General features: G+C 51.8%; 1 protein-coding gene across 1 annotated transcript in view; it reads right to left on the bottom strand.

Moving 5' to 3' along the window:
* The window catches only part of LOC122896062 (ATP-binding cassette sub-family A member 17-like), a 58,176-nt gene that overhangs the window by 16,829 nt on the left and 25,487 nt on the right, over positions 1-15,860 (bottom strand). Inside the window, exons 16-21 of the mRNA XM_044234002.1 lie at positions 14,565-14,663; positions 7,077-7,230; positions 5,206-5,509; positions 3,197-3,470; positions 2,803-3,007; positions 2,061-2,280 (exon numbers count right to left, since the gene is read on the bottom strand). Of these exons, the coding sequence (XP_044089937.1) occupies positions 2,061-2,280; positions 2,803-3,007; positions 3,197-3,470; positions 5,206-5,509; positions 7,077-7,230; positions 14,565-14,663 (1,256 nt within the window). The remainder of the gene's footprint in view (positions 1-2,060; positions 2,281-2,802; positions 3,008-3,196; positions 3,471-5,205; positions 5,510-7,076; positions 7,231-14,564; positions 14,664-15,860) is intronic.

Genomic DNA, 15,860 nt, shown 5'->3' with positions numbered 1-15,860 from the left:
AGTGCTCGGAGAACTCTGCCTGTCTAGCCACAGAAACAGAAGAGGCCCCAAGAGGTGATCGCTGGCTTTGTGCACAGGAGCGGGCGACATTTCAGGCAGGGGACTCAGCAGAATGTGTAGGTCTTGTGTGCGAGCAAGTTCCGGCCACCCAGAGGAGGGCTGTCTGCCTTCCAGAGCCTGCCTGTGTGTTGTGCGCTTCCCGACTGAGACGCTGGGACAGGAACAGGCCCAGACTGCCAGCAGCCCCTCCTCCCTTCCCCGGCTTCTGGCTCCCAAGCCTCCCCAGGGTTCTGCGGTACTCAATGCGGCTCCGCCATTGCCCCAAAGTACCCTTCAGATGCTTCTTTATCATGAATTCATACACCTTTATTTCCTTTCCTATTCCTTTAGTGGTGTCTCAGAAAAAGGAGAGTTCAGATGTGGCTTTACATCCCGGACTCTGTGCTGCCATGGCGACAGCCTCCTAATGAGGCCCCTGGGGTGCCTGTACAGAGGCCAAAGTGTCCTAATGGTGTCCTTCCTCAGGAGGTGGGGGTGGGGTGCACGCAGGAAGCAGCGAGCTACACCCCCCTGCGGCCCCCCCAGACCAGAGCTTCATGCCCTGTCCCAGCCTCCTTTCCCCGTGACTTTTAAGGCAGAAGGGGCATCCTGCACGGCAGGAGAAGGATCTTGGTCTTTGTTGTTGTGCAGGAGGGGAGAGGAGAAAGGGCATGGGGCAAGCTAAGAAGAAATGGGTCCCAGGAAGGTGGAGGGATCCAGAGAGAAGGTCCAGAGATCCAGGCACCCTGGCTTGATCATTCTTTCTGAGAGCTCTGCCCCCATCAGGGCCCTTCAGTGTCCTTGGACTTGTAGGTTCTTGTCTCCCTGGGGTGGGTTTGGGTGGCTTAGTGGAGGAAGGGAGGAAACCTCGGGTTCTTTCCGGAAACGAGGGCAGCACTGTTCAGGGTGATTCCGTGGCCTTCCCACGCTGGGACCACCTGGGGTGTGTCTTGGCACGCAGACCCATGAACCTCGGACGCACAGCGTGGCTGAGGACTGCAGGGTTAGGGTTCCCTTAGGACATGCCTTTGCTAACCCCCTTCCTCTGTCTGTCATGTGCTTTTTGTTCTGTTCCCATCATAAAGTCAAAATGCTATTGCTTTTTTGATCTGCTCAGATGAAAACGGTTCCACCTCCAAAATTCCACCGGTGGCGTGCAAGAGAACTCGGCAGTGTGCGGCACAATGCAGACCGCCGCCAGGGAGATGTGCTCCAGCACGGTGGCCAGGGGCACAGGCACGGCCGGTCCTCCAAGAGACAGAATGGCTCCTGAGATGAAGAGAGGGAGCTGTTCACATACTCTCAGGTAGAGACAACAAAAACCCAAGCGCCCATTGAGAGGAGGGCGTCAACATCCAAGTGCCTGGAGAAGAGGACCACAGAGGGAGAAACGGTGTGTATCCAGCCTGACGCAGAGAGAGACGCAGCCAGACATGACGACATCTAAGCCCGGGTGCACAGTGTGGATGGCGGCTTGCTCCCGGGGCTCCGCCACGAACCGCACGCTCACCGAACGGCCCTCTCCCAGCCTCGGGCTTATTGATTGACTTACTACCTTCCTTTAAAATGGAGGAATAACTCATTTCAATGAAACTCCTCATCCTAAATGGACCGTGTGATGAATTTTGACACACATTTATGCCCACGTAACCCGCACCTTGTTCAAGACGGAGAGTGTGTCTAGGAGGTTCCCTGGGGTCTCTGTTTCGGCAGCCCCTGTCTCCCAAACCCGAGGCCACCGGTCTCCTGACTCTGTCACCCGGATCCATCCTCTCAGCAGGGCCCTATGTCCATCCACGTGGCTGCGTGTGTACGCTAAGTGCTTTGTTCCCTGCCAGCCGCTGTGCATCACCCACCGGGTGATTGTAGCCACGTCTGTCCGCTCCCCGGGAGATGTGTACTGGGGACACAGTTTGGGGCTCTTCAGGGACCGATGCTGAGAACAGCCTAATGTTTGGGGGTACACCGTCTGTGACCGTGAGCGGAAGAATGACAGGTATGTGTCGATGGCCGGTCCTCACCTTTTTGGCTTGTGACCCAGACGAGAATGTTGGGGCAGATGCTCAGGAAGGTGAGTGTGATGAAGAGCTTGACGAAGGCGCTGCCTTCGTAGTGCAAGCGGAAGCTGGCCAGGTAGACGAAGGGGGTGATGGCCCAGCTGTAGATCATGAGCGCCAAGAGAACGGCCAGGATGTTGCCCTCATGCGTGAAAGCTTCTTCCTTGTAGTACAGAAACACCACCTCGGGGGAGAGGGGAGAATTTGGGAGAGTCTCTAAGAGTTGATGCTAAGGGTTAGAGAAAGGCTACGATGATCCCAATTTTGCTGCCAATGTGGCCCCTGCCCCGCGCGTCCTCCTCTCTGACCGCTTAGGTGAGGGGCTCTGCCCCAGCATGTCCCCACCGTGCAGTCAGGAGTTCAACCGCAGTTACAGAACACAGGCAGAGTGAAGGCGGACGTGGCCGTCTCACCCAGAGTGTCACCATCCAGGGGCTGCCCCCTCGGCGCACGGTGAGCTGTTTCCAGGCTCTGAGCACGGGTCCCCAGCGTGCTGCCTCTTAATGGCTTTTGCACTTGTGGGCTTGGCACACATTGGAGACCCCGGAGCCAGCCCCTCGGCTTCTAACGGTGTTGGGACCTTTTCCCAAGAGTCAGTGACGGAATCATGTCCTGGGTGAGCTGTTGGCCCAGACCCCTGGCAGGGTCCCCACAACAAGCCCACCATAATGTGCAGGGAGGGGTCCCGGCCCCATACAGCCCTCACCAGCATGAGCAGACTGGGGACAAAGTTGGTGATGAGGTCCCACAGCAGCGCAGAGAGCCAGAAAGTGGCCACGTAAACGCCACTGGTGAACTGGATGTGTTTGGCCTTCGTGGACCGCTCTTTCACCATCAAGATGGAGAAGGAGCTGGACAAGAACGCTATTCCAAAAAGCAAGTTGGTGATGAGGAAGTGTGCCTTCGGGCCCCTGCAGCAGGACACAGGCGGGGGCAGACAGGGGGAGGCGATCTGAGCAGAGCTGCCCACAGGAGCTGTCCTCCACAGCGACAAGTTGTCGTTACAACAAGAAGCAAACGCGTAGCGACAGGTGGTCAAGGGGGCCCTGCCATGGACGTGGTCGGGGAGGCTTTGCTGGGGGGAGGGCAGTGGCACATACTGGTACAAGATATCCTCTGAGGCTTCCAGGGCCGTCCGGGGCTGAGGGTGGTTGACGGCCGTGATAGAGGCTCTGGCCCCGGAGAGCAGCTTGAAGAGAACGTTGTCCACAAGTGCCAGCGCCACGGCGGGGGAGTGGTATGCCTGGTTGTTGAACAGTGCCGTCACCGTGGTGTGGTTCCCCGAGTCCTCAAAGGAAGCCGCCACGACATATTTGTCATCAAAGACCTCGGGCTCCTCCTCTTCCTTTTGCAGGAGGAAGTCCTCCACGGAGCCTGCGAGAGAGCGGAGTGTCCCAGAGCTGCGCACCTCATCCCCGGGACCCCGTGGCTCCTCCGGCTGTGCCCTCCCTTCCGGGGACCCCTGTGCCTGCGGGACCAGCCCCTGCCTGGGCCTCACAGCTCTGGGGCTGCTCTAAAGCCTCTTTCGTTGATGGAAGCCATAGGAAAAACGCAGAAAAGTCTAGTCATCTTTCCAGCTGTCCCTCCCCTGCCCTCCCCAGGGCCTTGACGCAGCCCTGGGCCCCTCTTGTGTGCGTGGAAGGCCACGCGTGGTCGCACTGCACGCCCCTGGACCACCACTGGTGGCCCTCAGTGCCCACACGGGCTGCCGCTCTCAGCCATCGCCCAAACCCAGCTCCTGTCCTCAGGCTCTTTCTGCCCCTGGGGACCCACCGTTCCCCACACTTACAAACACTCTCCTTGTGGTTTGGAATGTTCTGCAGTTCTCGTCCCCTTCCGCCGGTCAGCTCAGGCTCACAGCTCAGGCTCTGACCAGGGAGCCAGTCAGCCCCGCTCTGAAGCGGAGCGGTGTCCCCGCCGTCTGGCAGCGCTGCCATCATCCCAAGTGTCTCTCCCTTCCTCACTTCCCCTCCGACCTCTTGGCCGGGGCACACCCCAGCCGGCAGCAGTCCCTCCTTCACTGTGCTCTCTGCACACTGCGCCGCCTAAACACAAGACCCACCCAGAACTCCCTGGAACCTGGGGATCTTCGGCGCCGGAAGGGACCGCCATCCCAGCCACAGCGGTAACCGTCTGCTGGTGGGACGCCCCCTCGGCCGGCCCTCGCTCGTGGAGGAGGCGAGGTTCCTCCTTCTCCCCATGTGCTACGCCATGTTCTGCCTTTGATCTCTTTACTTGATTGAAAAAAGTGAATACGATTTTACTTCTACTCCAAGTAACTCATGCAGTAGAAGTTTTAAAAGCAAATAATTATGCAAGACTCGCACGGACAAAGAGCGATGTTCTGGCCTGCCCTGCGTCCCCAGTGCCTGGTCGCGGGGGGCGCCCCTCCAGAGGGCTAAACCGCACATTTACCTACTGACCCTGGTCATGGAGACGTGGACCTTCCTCTCTTCCTCTCTTACCCACCGCCTCTGCAGGCTCCCCGCCCCTGCCCTCCCCTAGAGCCCAGCATAAGGTTGGTTAAATCGGTTCACAGCTGAACCAAGTGCTGTGTTCTGTTTCCTTTTTTGTGCAACCTCCCTGCCAGAGTTAACGTCCTGCCTTTTCTTTCTTTTAGGTTTATTTATTTTTAGAGACAGAGAGAGGGTGTGTGCGCATGGGAGCAGGGAGAGGGACAGAGGGAGAAGGAGAATCACCGGCAGACTACACACCCAGAGGCCCCATCTCACGACCCTGAGATGACAACTGGAGCCGAAATCAAGAGTCAGACGCACAACCGGAGCTACCCAGGTGCCCCATGACCTTCCTTTTCACATTTGTCACCAAACCCCCTTGACAGACGTGTAAATGTCTCAGGGCTTGTCCAATACATCAGATAACTTATCAACTTCATTTTTGGACATGCCGCAGTCCCCAGAAAGACACGACCTGGTTTCATCCCTGGGGATCCTCCCCTTCCTGTCATTTAGGGGTTTAAGGATGTTTTTCTGAGCCTTCTGGCTGTTTGTCTGACTTCAGGGAGCACTGCGTGGCCCCCAAGGATGGGGCGTCTCCCCACAGAGAGCAGCAAGCCTGTGCATGCCCTTCCCTGGAGCCTCGGACTTACCCAGGGTCTCCAGAGGGAGCTGCTCCTCAGCCTCAAGCATGTTTGTAAAATATTCCGAAAGCCGAGGACCCAGCCTGGAATTGGGAGAAATATAGAAAGGGACGGTGGTTCGACCGTATGTTTTTAGGGTCAGTTCCAGTGGGACCTCATCCATGCGCGTATCCAAGCTGAGGAAGGCCAGGCTGAAGACGGTGATTGCCAGTGGCGCCAGGACCTGCGTCGTTACCATCAACATCCAGTTGCGCCAAGAGTACATGAACCTTTTCAGGAACATGGCATAGAACTGTTGGCAGATGAGGCGGGCCTGCAATGGCAATGGGGCACCTGTGAGCGCAGCCGCGGAGAGGAGCCCCCGGAGGCCTGTGCGTCCCCCAGCACCCCTCAGCTGCCCTCTCTCACACTGGGCCCGACATCTTGGGGATGTTCAGAACTTGCTGCAAATAGAAACTCTTTGACTTAGTGATCTGATGGACATTCGGTGGCAGAAAAAGAAGTCATAGGTTGGAAAGATCTGGAAGAGTAGCCTGAACAGATAGCAAATGTAAGTATGGTGCCATTTTTATTATTATTATTATTATTTTAACCTACCAGATTATCAGAAATTTCCAGTTGGGGAGGATGCGGGGAAAATGCCACTGCTGGAGTTTTAATTTGGTACAACTTTCTTAGAAAACAAATTAGCTGGAGGAATACCTAATTTAATGTTCATATAGTCTTTTAACTTAGAAATCCCACTTCTGGTGACGCATAGCGCGGGTACCCATGCGCGTGGTCCCTGTGGCCCGGAGAGTAACTGTGAAGCATGTGGTGATGCGCACTGAGCATCAAGACAGTAGCTGGGGCTGGTGGGGAGAGGCTGGGGGTCAGCACCGTGGGCTCCCAGCCCACCTCTTGCTGGTGCTACATGAGCCAAGGCAGGGGGAGGGGCCGCCGCTCATCCACCTAGAGACTTTGTGGGAAGAGGCTTGGTGGTCAGGTCTGAGTCAGGGATTCCTATGTTCCTGGCCCCAAACACTGACAAATCCCTGAGAGTCTCTACCAAGGAACCCGGAAATTTCCTGCATTGGACACGATGAAGGCCACAGTGTTCCTTTAAAGGCACAGCTCTCCACGTGTCTGAGGTTGTACCCTGAAAAATCCTCCCTGGGAAGGGAGGCAAAGCGTGGCCAAGCAGAGCCCAGATGAACCTCTTGCTGGAGTCTGGAGAAGAGCCTGAGGGGTAGCTGGCCTCCATGACCCCGAGACCCTTTCCAACTCAGAGGCCCCGTGGATGACAGCGTGTGATTCGAGATTATGAAACAGTGGAATCAGTCTCTTCCCTAGCCCATGAAAACCAATCTCACTATTTCACAGGTCATACCTTATGGATGGCCAAATCGAGACCATTTTGTAGATGCACATCAGTATTTTTTTTTCAACAATAAAAGAACATGATAGGTTATCCGTATATTTCATAAGGATGCTTAAAAAAAATCTTAAACTCCAGGTGATCTAATACATGATCTGTTTCACAGTGAAAGATGAAAAAGGAAGATTAAACATGTTCTTGTGGCCAGCAGACTTTTCTTTCTTCTTCTTGGTGAGAAGAAGGGCCAAAACCTTTCCTGTGACCTTTACTGTGACCTTTTCCGATACTTTTCTACGTTGGGTTAATCCTGGCCATGAAACACTGGGATGTTGCCTTTGAACTAGAGCCGAGAGCCTGGCATTGCTGAAACCTAGCGGGGGCCTGTCTTTTATGCTGGAAATCTGCACATTTTTCCCTCAACCCCTGTGAAAGGTTGACCTGCACTTCTTGACAGAGGAATAGCGTGATTCTAAGAACTGAATGTGCATCTGCTCTCCTGCGTGCGTGGGACATTCTTGCTCACCCCCGTGTTCAGCTGGACTGGCAGGCCCGGCTGCATTGAGAAGATCTGGGACTGGATGCGTTTAATCCTGCTGACAGACACTCTTTGTTGGAACTGCGTGGAGGAGATCTTGAGGGCTTGGACATCTGTGTTGCTGTCTGACAGCTTGTTAACCCTAAACCAGGCCGAAACAAAGAGAAATGCAAATTCACAAAAACCACAACTCACGGCAGTTTGTTTGGATCTAGAGAGTCTTAAATAGGCCCCGAGTAATGCTGAATTAACTGAATATTGAGTTAACTGACCAATGGCACTTCCAAAGAATGGAGGTGGCCTTACACAAATTAAGGCAAAAATGAAATACCACTTAATATCTATCTTATGAGCAAAATCGTCAGTTATAAACATAGCATTGCTGACCATTTTGGCCGGGGTGGGTAAACTACAGCCCGGGGCCAAATCTAGCCCAAGGCCTTGTTTTCAGTTTGGTTCTGAGCTCAGAATGGGTTTCACAATTTTAAATGATTACGTGTTAGATGGTTATCAAAGCACCTACATACTCTCCTTGATTATGCCCTGAGTCTACGTAGTCTAGGATATTCCTCTGTGGCCAGAAAAGGTTGGCTGAGCCCCCGCTCAAGGCAAAGCTTTGCTGGCAACAAACTGTTAAGAAGTCAGGAAAGATATTTTTATTCATAGCCTCTGGGTCAGTTATTCCTCTAATGGAACTTTTCACAACAAAACAGTCCAGTACAGTGTGGCTCATTTTCCCTATAGTACAGTTCGGTAAGAGACAGTATGTTTGTTAGTGTCTATGGCGGTGGCACAAATTATCCGCAGGTTTAGTGGCTCAAAACAACAGAAGGGGTCTATTGTCTCCCACAGTTCTGTGGGTCAGGAATCCGGGATGGTGGGCGATGGGCTAGGGATGTGGTTGTCTGAAGGCACAGCCGAGACCAGAGGATCCCCTTCCAAGATGGTGCCCTCCCATGGCTGGTTTACCAGCTAGCTCTCCTGAGTGGGGTTCTGACAAGAATGTCGGTTCTAATTAACATTAACGATCAGGGTACACGTGAGATAACAAAGACGTGTGCCAGAAATTTACTTATTCATCCCCGGGGGGGAGGGAGTGAGCAGCCCTGTTGTTGAGTTGAACGATACTTTTTTTAATACTGGAAGGATATTATCTCATGTTTTTTGCTCTTCTTAATGAGATGGCTCAGGATAGGAGACGTTTTCAAACTTCCTTTGCGTTATTCGTGTTTTCTCCATGACTCTCTAAGTCTAGACAATCAACAAAGTGATCAACTCTGATTTATAGTGTGTGCTGAGTTCCGTGGTGTAGACGGACTCACTGTGGTTGACTTCAAACTGTTGACAGATACGCCCATCGCACAGACACGAGTCCGTGTAGACAACCCACGAGCACCAGTAACAGTAGGACACGGCCAGAGCAGGAGGAGATGAAGTCTGTGTGTTACCGTTTGTGACACTGTGGTTTGTGATAAGAAATAGATATTTGGTCTTCATTCTGGTCCTGGCACCGAGCTCCTCAAACACTTCCAACTTCCCAAGCAGCGACAGCGGTTAAGGTGTGTTTTGCCGTGCAAATGACGGGACTTTCAGAAAGAGACTGAGGATGGGGGCCGGTTGCCTGGGGAACCATCCACTTCATGGCAAGGTTGGAGCTTTCAAGCCCACCTCCCAACCTCCTGGGAAGCGACAGGGGCTGGAGATGGAGTTTAAGCACCAGCGGCCAGCGACGTAATCCATCCACCGTGCACATGTCCAGAAGCCTCCACAAACACCCGAGTGGGCAGGACTCAGAGGCTTTCCAGTTGGGGAGCATGTGGAGGTATGGGGACTGTCGCGTTCTCAGAGAACGTGGACGCTTCGTGAGCCGTTCTAGCAAATGAATCGAAAAGGGGCTGTGGGGACGTCTGGTGTGTAGCTGGTTGGGTCAGAAGCGCAGGTGACCACCTGACTGGGACTGGGGTCCAGAGTTGGGGGTGGGGGGCAGTCTTGCCGGCCTGACCCCTCCCCTGGGGATTGGACGCCATTCTTCCAGGTAGGAAGTGTCAGGATAGAGTTCATTGCTTGGTGGTGTGGGGAAAAAAACAAAAAACAAAAAACAAGACACACCAGAATGGATATCACAATTGTACCCCTGTTTTTATCATGACTTATTTATAAGCATGAGCCATTTAATTTTTAATAATTGCTCTGTTTCACTGGCTCGCACAATTCTTGATAATTTAATAACTGGCTCTCGTGAGCCAATGTGAGCCAACTCCAGCAAACCTCTGGAAGGTTGAGAGAGCTAGCGAGCAGGGCCCCGACACTTTGGTGACCTAGCCTACGAGTCACCCAGCCAGTTCTGCAAACGTGCTGCTTTTACGGGTCAGCCGTGCTCACGGTTAGGGGGCGAGGCTGGAGCGAGCCCCTGGGTCTTGCTCCCACAGACGGTGCGCCCCGGAGCCCCTCCCTGCCTTTTGCTGGGCTCTGCTTCTCCCGTTGACGGTTCCTCCATGACTTTTCCAGGCGTTGTGCTTGTCCGTTCTTTAGCGTTTCTACACGCAGGGAGTATTAGTGACGATCCCCAGGATTTGCGGGGCCTCTTGTCAGGATGTCATCTGCAGTGGGTGTGTGGGGAGAGGGGACACCATAGGGCACTTCACCACAGTGTTTCCTTTGATATTTCATGGCATAAGGTTGTATTTTTACATTTTTCCTCTTCATGTGGTTTCTGCTAGTAGAATTTTTTTTTCCTATTTACAAAAATAAGAGTGTCGCTTATTAAGACTGAATTTCAGGAGGGAGGGAGGGGAGTTTTCTACGGTGGGATCTCTGTGAGCACCATATCGCGCTTTCCTCAGACACCAGAGTGCGAGCTTCTCGGAGGCTTCTGCCCTGCGGTAGATGGGATCCAGCTCGTCCCTCAAATCTCTACCTCCTGTGTCTGCTCTCTGTCCTCCTCCCCCAGTTTTATTGAGATATAAGCGACATATGCACTTGTGTAAGTTTCCGGGGTACATATATACTGTGGACTGGTCCGTCACCTCATGTAGTTACAATAGCTTTTTCTTGTGGTGAGAGCTTTTACGATCTGTCCTCTTAAAACCTATCAGAGATATAGAGGACCGTTAACTGCAGTTGCCACACCATACGTGACATGCCCAGAACTTACTTGCCGTGGAACTGCAGGTCTGTGCCCTGTGACCCTCTTTGCCTGATCCCCCCCAACCCCCCCCAACCCCCGCCTCTGGCGACCACACAACTGTTCTCGGCTTCCAGGAGGTTGTCTGTCTGCGTGATTTTGAGATTCCTCATGTAAGTGAGACCATACAGGACTTGTTTTTCTCTGTCTGACTTATTTCATGGTTCATGGTGCCCTCAGGGTCCAACAGTGTCAGTGCAAACAATAGGATTTTTCCTTCTTTTTGATGGTGAATAGTGTTCTGTTGTGGGCACTGGGGGTGTGCACACGGTATAGAAATGTTTTACTTTGATACCATCCTACTTGTCTATTTTTGTTTCTGTCGCTTGTGCTAATCTCCTCCCCTAGATGGTGACCTGCACCTAGTGCCTCACTTTTTTTTTTTTAAGTTGTAGTTTTTTTTCTTTTTTGAAGATTTTATTTATTTATTTGAGTGGCGCCTGGGTCACTCAGTGGGTTAAGCCTCTGCCTTCGGCTCAGGTCATGATCTCAGGGTCTTGGGATCGAGCCCTGCATCAGGCTCTCTGCTCAGCAGGGGGTCAGCTTCCTCCTCTCTCTGCCTGTCTCTCTGCCTACTTGTGATCTCTCTGTCAAATAAATAAGTAAAATCTTTTTAAAAAAGAAAGCAGCATGAAGAGCGGAGGGGAGAGAGAGAGGGTTGAGCAGACTCCCTGCTGAGTGTGGAGTGTGACGCGGGGTCCATCTCATGACGCCAAGATCATGACCTCAAGCTGAAACCTAGAGTCGGATGGTTTAGTGACTGAGCCATCCAGGTGCCCCTAGATAATTTTTTTTTTAAAGACACCGAAGATTTGTACACGACAATGAACCCACTGGACCTTTGGTTGTACACAAGACACCGCGCCCAGCCACCGAAGAACACAGGTTGTAAGCTGAGCCACAGACGGGAGCATTTTGAAGGACGGAGGCTATCCGGAGTGTATGCTAGGACCAGAGTGAAATGCGGCCAGAAATCAAGTGGATTAACACGACAAACAAGGCAAGACCAAACAAGAAAACAGTTTTTAAAAAATATCTCCCTAAATTTGGAAATTAAGAAACACAGTTCTAAGCAAGCCACCTGTCAGAGCAGAAAGCACATGGAAAAATAAGCAGATTTCTAACCGAATGGTACAGAAAATACTACATAGCCAAAAAGCTGAGACGCAGGCAAGTGCAGCTCAGAGGGAAATTTGTATCGCGATGTATTCCCCTCCTCAGGAGAGACCATCCCTCCTCTCAACTGGCAGTGGGCAGGTTGTGGTCAAGCCCCTACTGTAAGATAAGCAAGTGGAGATGTAAAGACTGGAAAATAAGAAGCAGCACTGTCTTTACACTTGATAGTTACACACAAAATACTAAGGAAACCAACCCCAAACTGTTTGAATAAGGGAGTTAAATATCTCCAGATGTAGATAATGCAAAAATGATTTCTAGATCTGCAACAAGTGATTGGAAACGAAATTCAAAAATCCATTTCCAAACTTTCAAAAACTTCAAAATACGTAGGAGTCAGTTTCACAAAAGATACGCAAAACTTCTGGGAACTGCAAAACAGGGCTGATAAAAATTAGCGACGATCTCCCAAATCAATGAAGCCGTGTGTAATAGCTGTGGATTGGGAGGGTGAATGTTTGAGGTAGCTGCCTGTGTGCCCCAGATTAATCTGTACATTCAATTTAGTACCAGTCATATCATATACCCAGCAGGTTAAAAAAAAAATACTCAGGTAAAAAAAAAAAAAAAAGGACTTTACAGTCTAGAAACTTCTACGTTAGAGAAAACCAAGCAGAAAGGACCAAGTTCCCTTTTATTTATTCTACGCCTGCTCCCCACCCCCTCCCCGTTTTCCCTATTGCGAACAGCTTGCTTTCATGTGCTGTTACCAGCTGTTACCGAGGGACCAGTTTTCCAACAAGGTCTTTTTTTTTCCCCCCCAAAATAGAAACTAATGAGTTTATATTTAAATTTACACGTTAACACAAACAACCTATAATGGTCTAAACAATCTTCAAAAAATAGACCTGGAGAAACCATCTGCTCCCTGACTTCAAGACGTCCCACAAAGCTGCAGCGATCACAGTGGCGTGGGACTGGCTGGTGTGGGACAGCAGCGAGTTCCATGGGACAGGGTAGGGGATGTAGAAATTGACATACACGTCGACCAATTTTCAGTGAAGGCATCCAAACAATTTGGCGTGGAAGGACGTCTCTTCCCCAAATTGTCCCTCGAGCCTGGATACCCATGTTCAGGAAAATGAACCTCAGGCTTTTGTCACACTGCACACAAAAGTTAGTACCAGGTGGGCCACAGAGCTAATGCAGAAGCTGAAATGATCCCGTTCCCAGAAGAACACATAGCAGAATGACTCTGTGACACAGGGGTGGGCTCTGAGAACAGGAAGAGAGAAGCCTCAGGCGGGGCAGAAAACGGGCCTGACGAAGGACTCATATGGAGCCTTAGTGTTGATATTTTTGCCCCTTTTGGTACGTCTGTTATACTTCGATAAAAATGTAATTGTTTAAAAGAACTCAGAGGAAGCATTGAACCGAGGATCAGACACAGCTGGAGGGAGAAGAGGCAACCTGGATGACACGTCGGGGGATATTATCCAGCATGCGGCTCCGGGAGGCGGAGGGCTGGAAAAGGTGAAAAAGAAGAGAAAACTAATAGAGCACCGAGAATGAGAAGATCTAACCCCTGTCCCACGGTGAGAGAACGGAGAGCAGCAGATACACTGGGCGCCATGGAACTCAGGAAAGGCATTGCACTGGGGCCGGAAGAAAATTGAACCAAGACAGACCATGGGTAACGTGCATGACTTCTAAAGTGAAGAGTGGCCAGATTTCTTTCAAAGGAGCATGGGGTAAACCTATGGCTCACTTTTAGCAGCAAGAGTGGAGACTCAGAAATAGTCTGGGAATAAATTTCTTTCTTTCTTTCTTTTTTTTTTTTTGCAAGATTTATTTGAGAAAGAGAGTGAGAGAGAGCATGAGTGGGTGAGTACGGCTGGGGAAAGACAGAGGGAGAAGCAGACTCCCTACCAAGCAGGCAGCCTGGTATGGGTCTTGATCCCAGGACCCCAAGATCAAACCCCAAGCTCAAGGCAGATGCTCAAACAATTGAGCCACCCAGGTGCCCTGGCAAATAACTTTCAATCTGGTGACAATATCCTTTAAAAATTAGAGAACTAAAATCATTTCCAGACCCCTGCCCCCAAAATACCCCAAAAACGAAAAACCTCAAAGACCCCCAACACCAAAAAACACTAGTGTTTTTGGCTCCTGCATAAAAACACTAACGGGTGCCATGCAGAATGTCCTATGGGCAGGAGGACAGTTATCGAAGATGGAAGAGGAATGAACCCGGAGCAGGTGTATATTCACATGGGTTTAAGTGGCCACTGCTGTTCTCAAATACGAATATTACAGTTCTGTGGAGTTGAAAAAAGGATTAAAATATACAGTCTATACAAGTTGGTGACGGCAGGATGCATGCCTGTCCCATGGTCTCAGCGTTTTCCAGGAGCAGAGCAAAGATAGGACTTTACTTGGCACCTTGACAAATTACAGAGATGTGTTTCAGTATCTACGCCGACCGCTAACGTAGTACAGTAAGAACGCAGAATTTCCCACTAGCGTGGGGAAAGAAACTATAGACTGAGGAAAAAGAACCCCCAAAAAGGGAGAGAAAAAGCCACGTAGACTGGTGGAAAATATAAAAGAAAAATATATTTTAATGTACCATTAGTAGCATTTGTAAACTGCCTGCGTGTTGCACATAACAGATACATATTCCCGCATCTGATGTCTCTCTCTGGCCTTGTTTTGCCTTTGGGGTGAATCATCAAGATCCGCCCATCCCGGCCCTCCTTGAAGGACACTGCATCCCTGCTTCCTGACACTCACTACCACCACTACCATCACTCTGTACTACCACCAGCCCAGCGGGGGTGGGGGGGTAGGGGGGTGAGAGGGGGTAGGGGGGCGAGGGGGGTGGATGGTGGATGTGGGGGTGGTAATAAGCCTTCCTCATTGACTAAACAACCTCCCAGCATACAATTTCTGTTTGGTTTGTTTTTCCCTCCTGGAAGGTGGTACAATGTATCCAGCACATCCGTGCTGAGCAGTATCCCTATTCCTGGAAGTCCCCATGGGAGGCTGGCGGGCCACCCTGCAAGGGCAAGGGTGTGCCCCGGAGAAGCCAAGCGCGGGACGTGGGTTAGACACAGGACCCTCAGGACCCCTCCCACTGTGAAAGCCTTGGGGTCTGCGGCTGCAGACTTGCTTACCGCATGAAGACCTCCTCCATGGTGGTGACCGCCACTTGGAAGTTGGCGACCCCCAGCTCCTCCTGCCTCGCTTCCAGCTGGGTGAAGAGAGATGCAAACCTGCGTGGGAAGGGCGGTTCCATTCCTCACAGGTGGGAGGGGGCCTCCTCCCTGTCACCCGCCCCCCCACCCTGGCTTCCCATGGGGCAAACCATAGGGGCTGGGGAGTCAAGACTCTCTTTGTTCAGAGCTCAGCCTTGTCACCCCCCAGCTCCAGGACTCATGAGCAGCAAGGGTGACAGCATTTACCCCAGAGCGTGTCTGGGATGACCACTCTCACACCCAGCTTGTAAATAATTCATCTCTGTTCTGCTATTTTTGGAGTGCTTACTAAGTGCCGGGGCATTCCAAGCCCTGTTCCACCTCACCAGCTCAGTCAATTGTCTCAACAGCTCTTCAGCTCTTCGAAGACAGCTGGGAGAGGTTAAGCAACTTCCCCAAGATCACACAGCCAGATGTAGCCAGAGCGGGAGGCAAACTCAGAGGCCCGCTCAAAAGACTGTGAGTGCCCTTTCCCCGCCCTGCTGTTCCACTAAAAGAGGAAAGGAGCTAATGCTTAACCCTGCTAATCCAGAGCCCTTCCTTATGCATGCCTTCCATAGTTTGGAGCTGAAGGAATCGGGACTTTTTGTGCAATATTAAGAAATCCACAATCTCCTACGTTGCAGGTTTCTGCTCCTTCAAGCCGGTGTCCAGGCCAACAACGTGCCTTTAAGAAACCTGTGGGCATGCGGGATGCCCCAGAGAGGCTGCACCATGCACCACCACGGACGGCGCGGATGGTGAGAGCATGAGCTGCGCACTGTTGGGGGCTGCCTTTTGAGGCCAGTGTCTGCCCCTTATGGGTTGTGTGACTCTGGGCTAGTTCTCGCCCCTCTGTCCTCATCAGGGTGACAGACACGACCTCGCGCCCCAAGAGAGCTAAATGCAAGGACCGCGGCAAAGCAGCCCGCCTGTGCTGTGAGTTCAGCAGTCAGACCCTCACAGGGTGCGCTGCCTTGCCCTTCAGTCTCCCGGGACTGAGATCATGCCCGTCAATGAGGCTGTCTTGCAGCAAGGTTCACCTATCGGGAAATGCCTTGTTCTCACCCCAGCCAAGAGGCAGACCTTTCCTTCACCCTGCAGAGCTCTCTCCCACCCCCTTCAAGTGATTCCTCTCCAGTCCACACACAACCAGTGTCCGGACTCCTACTGTCAGAGGTGCCTTGTACCTCTGTATCTCATTTCATCTGGGCGACATGTTTCTGAGGTTCAACC

Source organism: Neovison vison, chromosome 14 (genome assembly GCF_020171115.1).
Source record: "Neovison vison isolate M4711 chromosome 14, ASM_NN_V1, whole genome shotgun sequence".
In the NCBI taxonomy this organism is placed as follows: Eukaryota; Metazoa; Chordata; class Mammalia; order Carnivora; family Mustelidae; genus Neogale; species Neogale vison.
The sequence above is the reverse complement of the archived record's forward strand: the minus strand, read 5'-3'. Positions and strand labels throughout refer to the sequence as shown.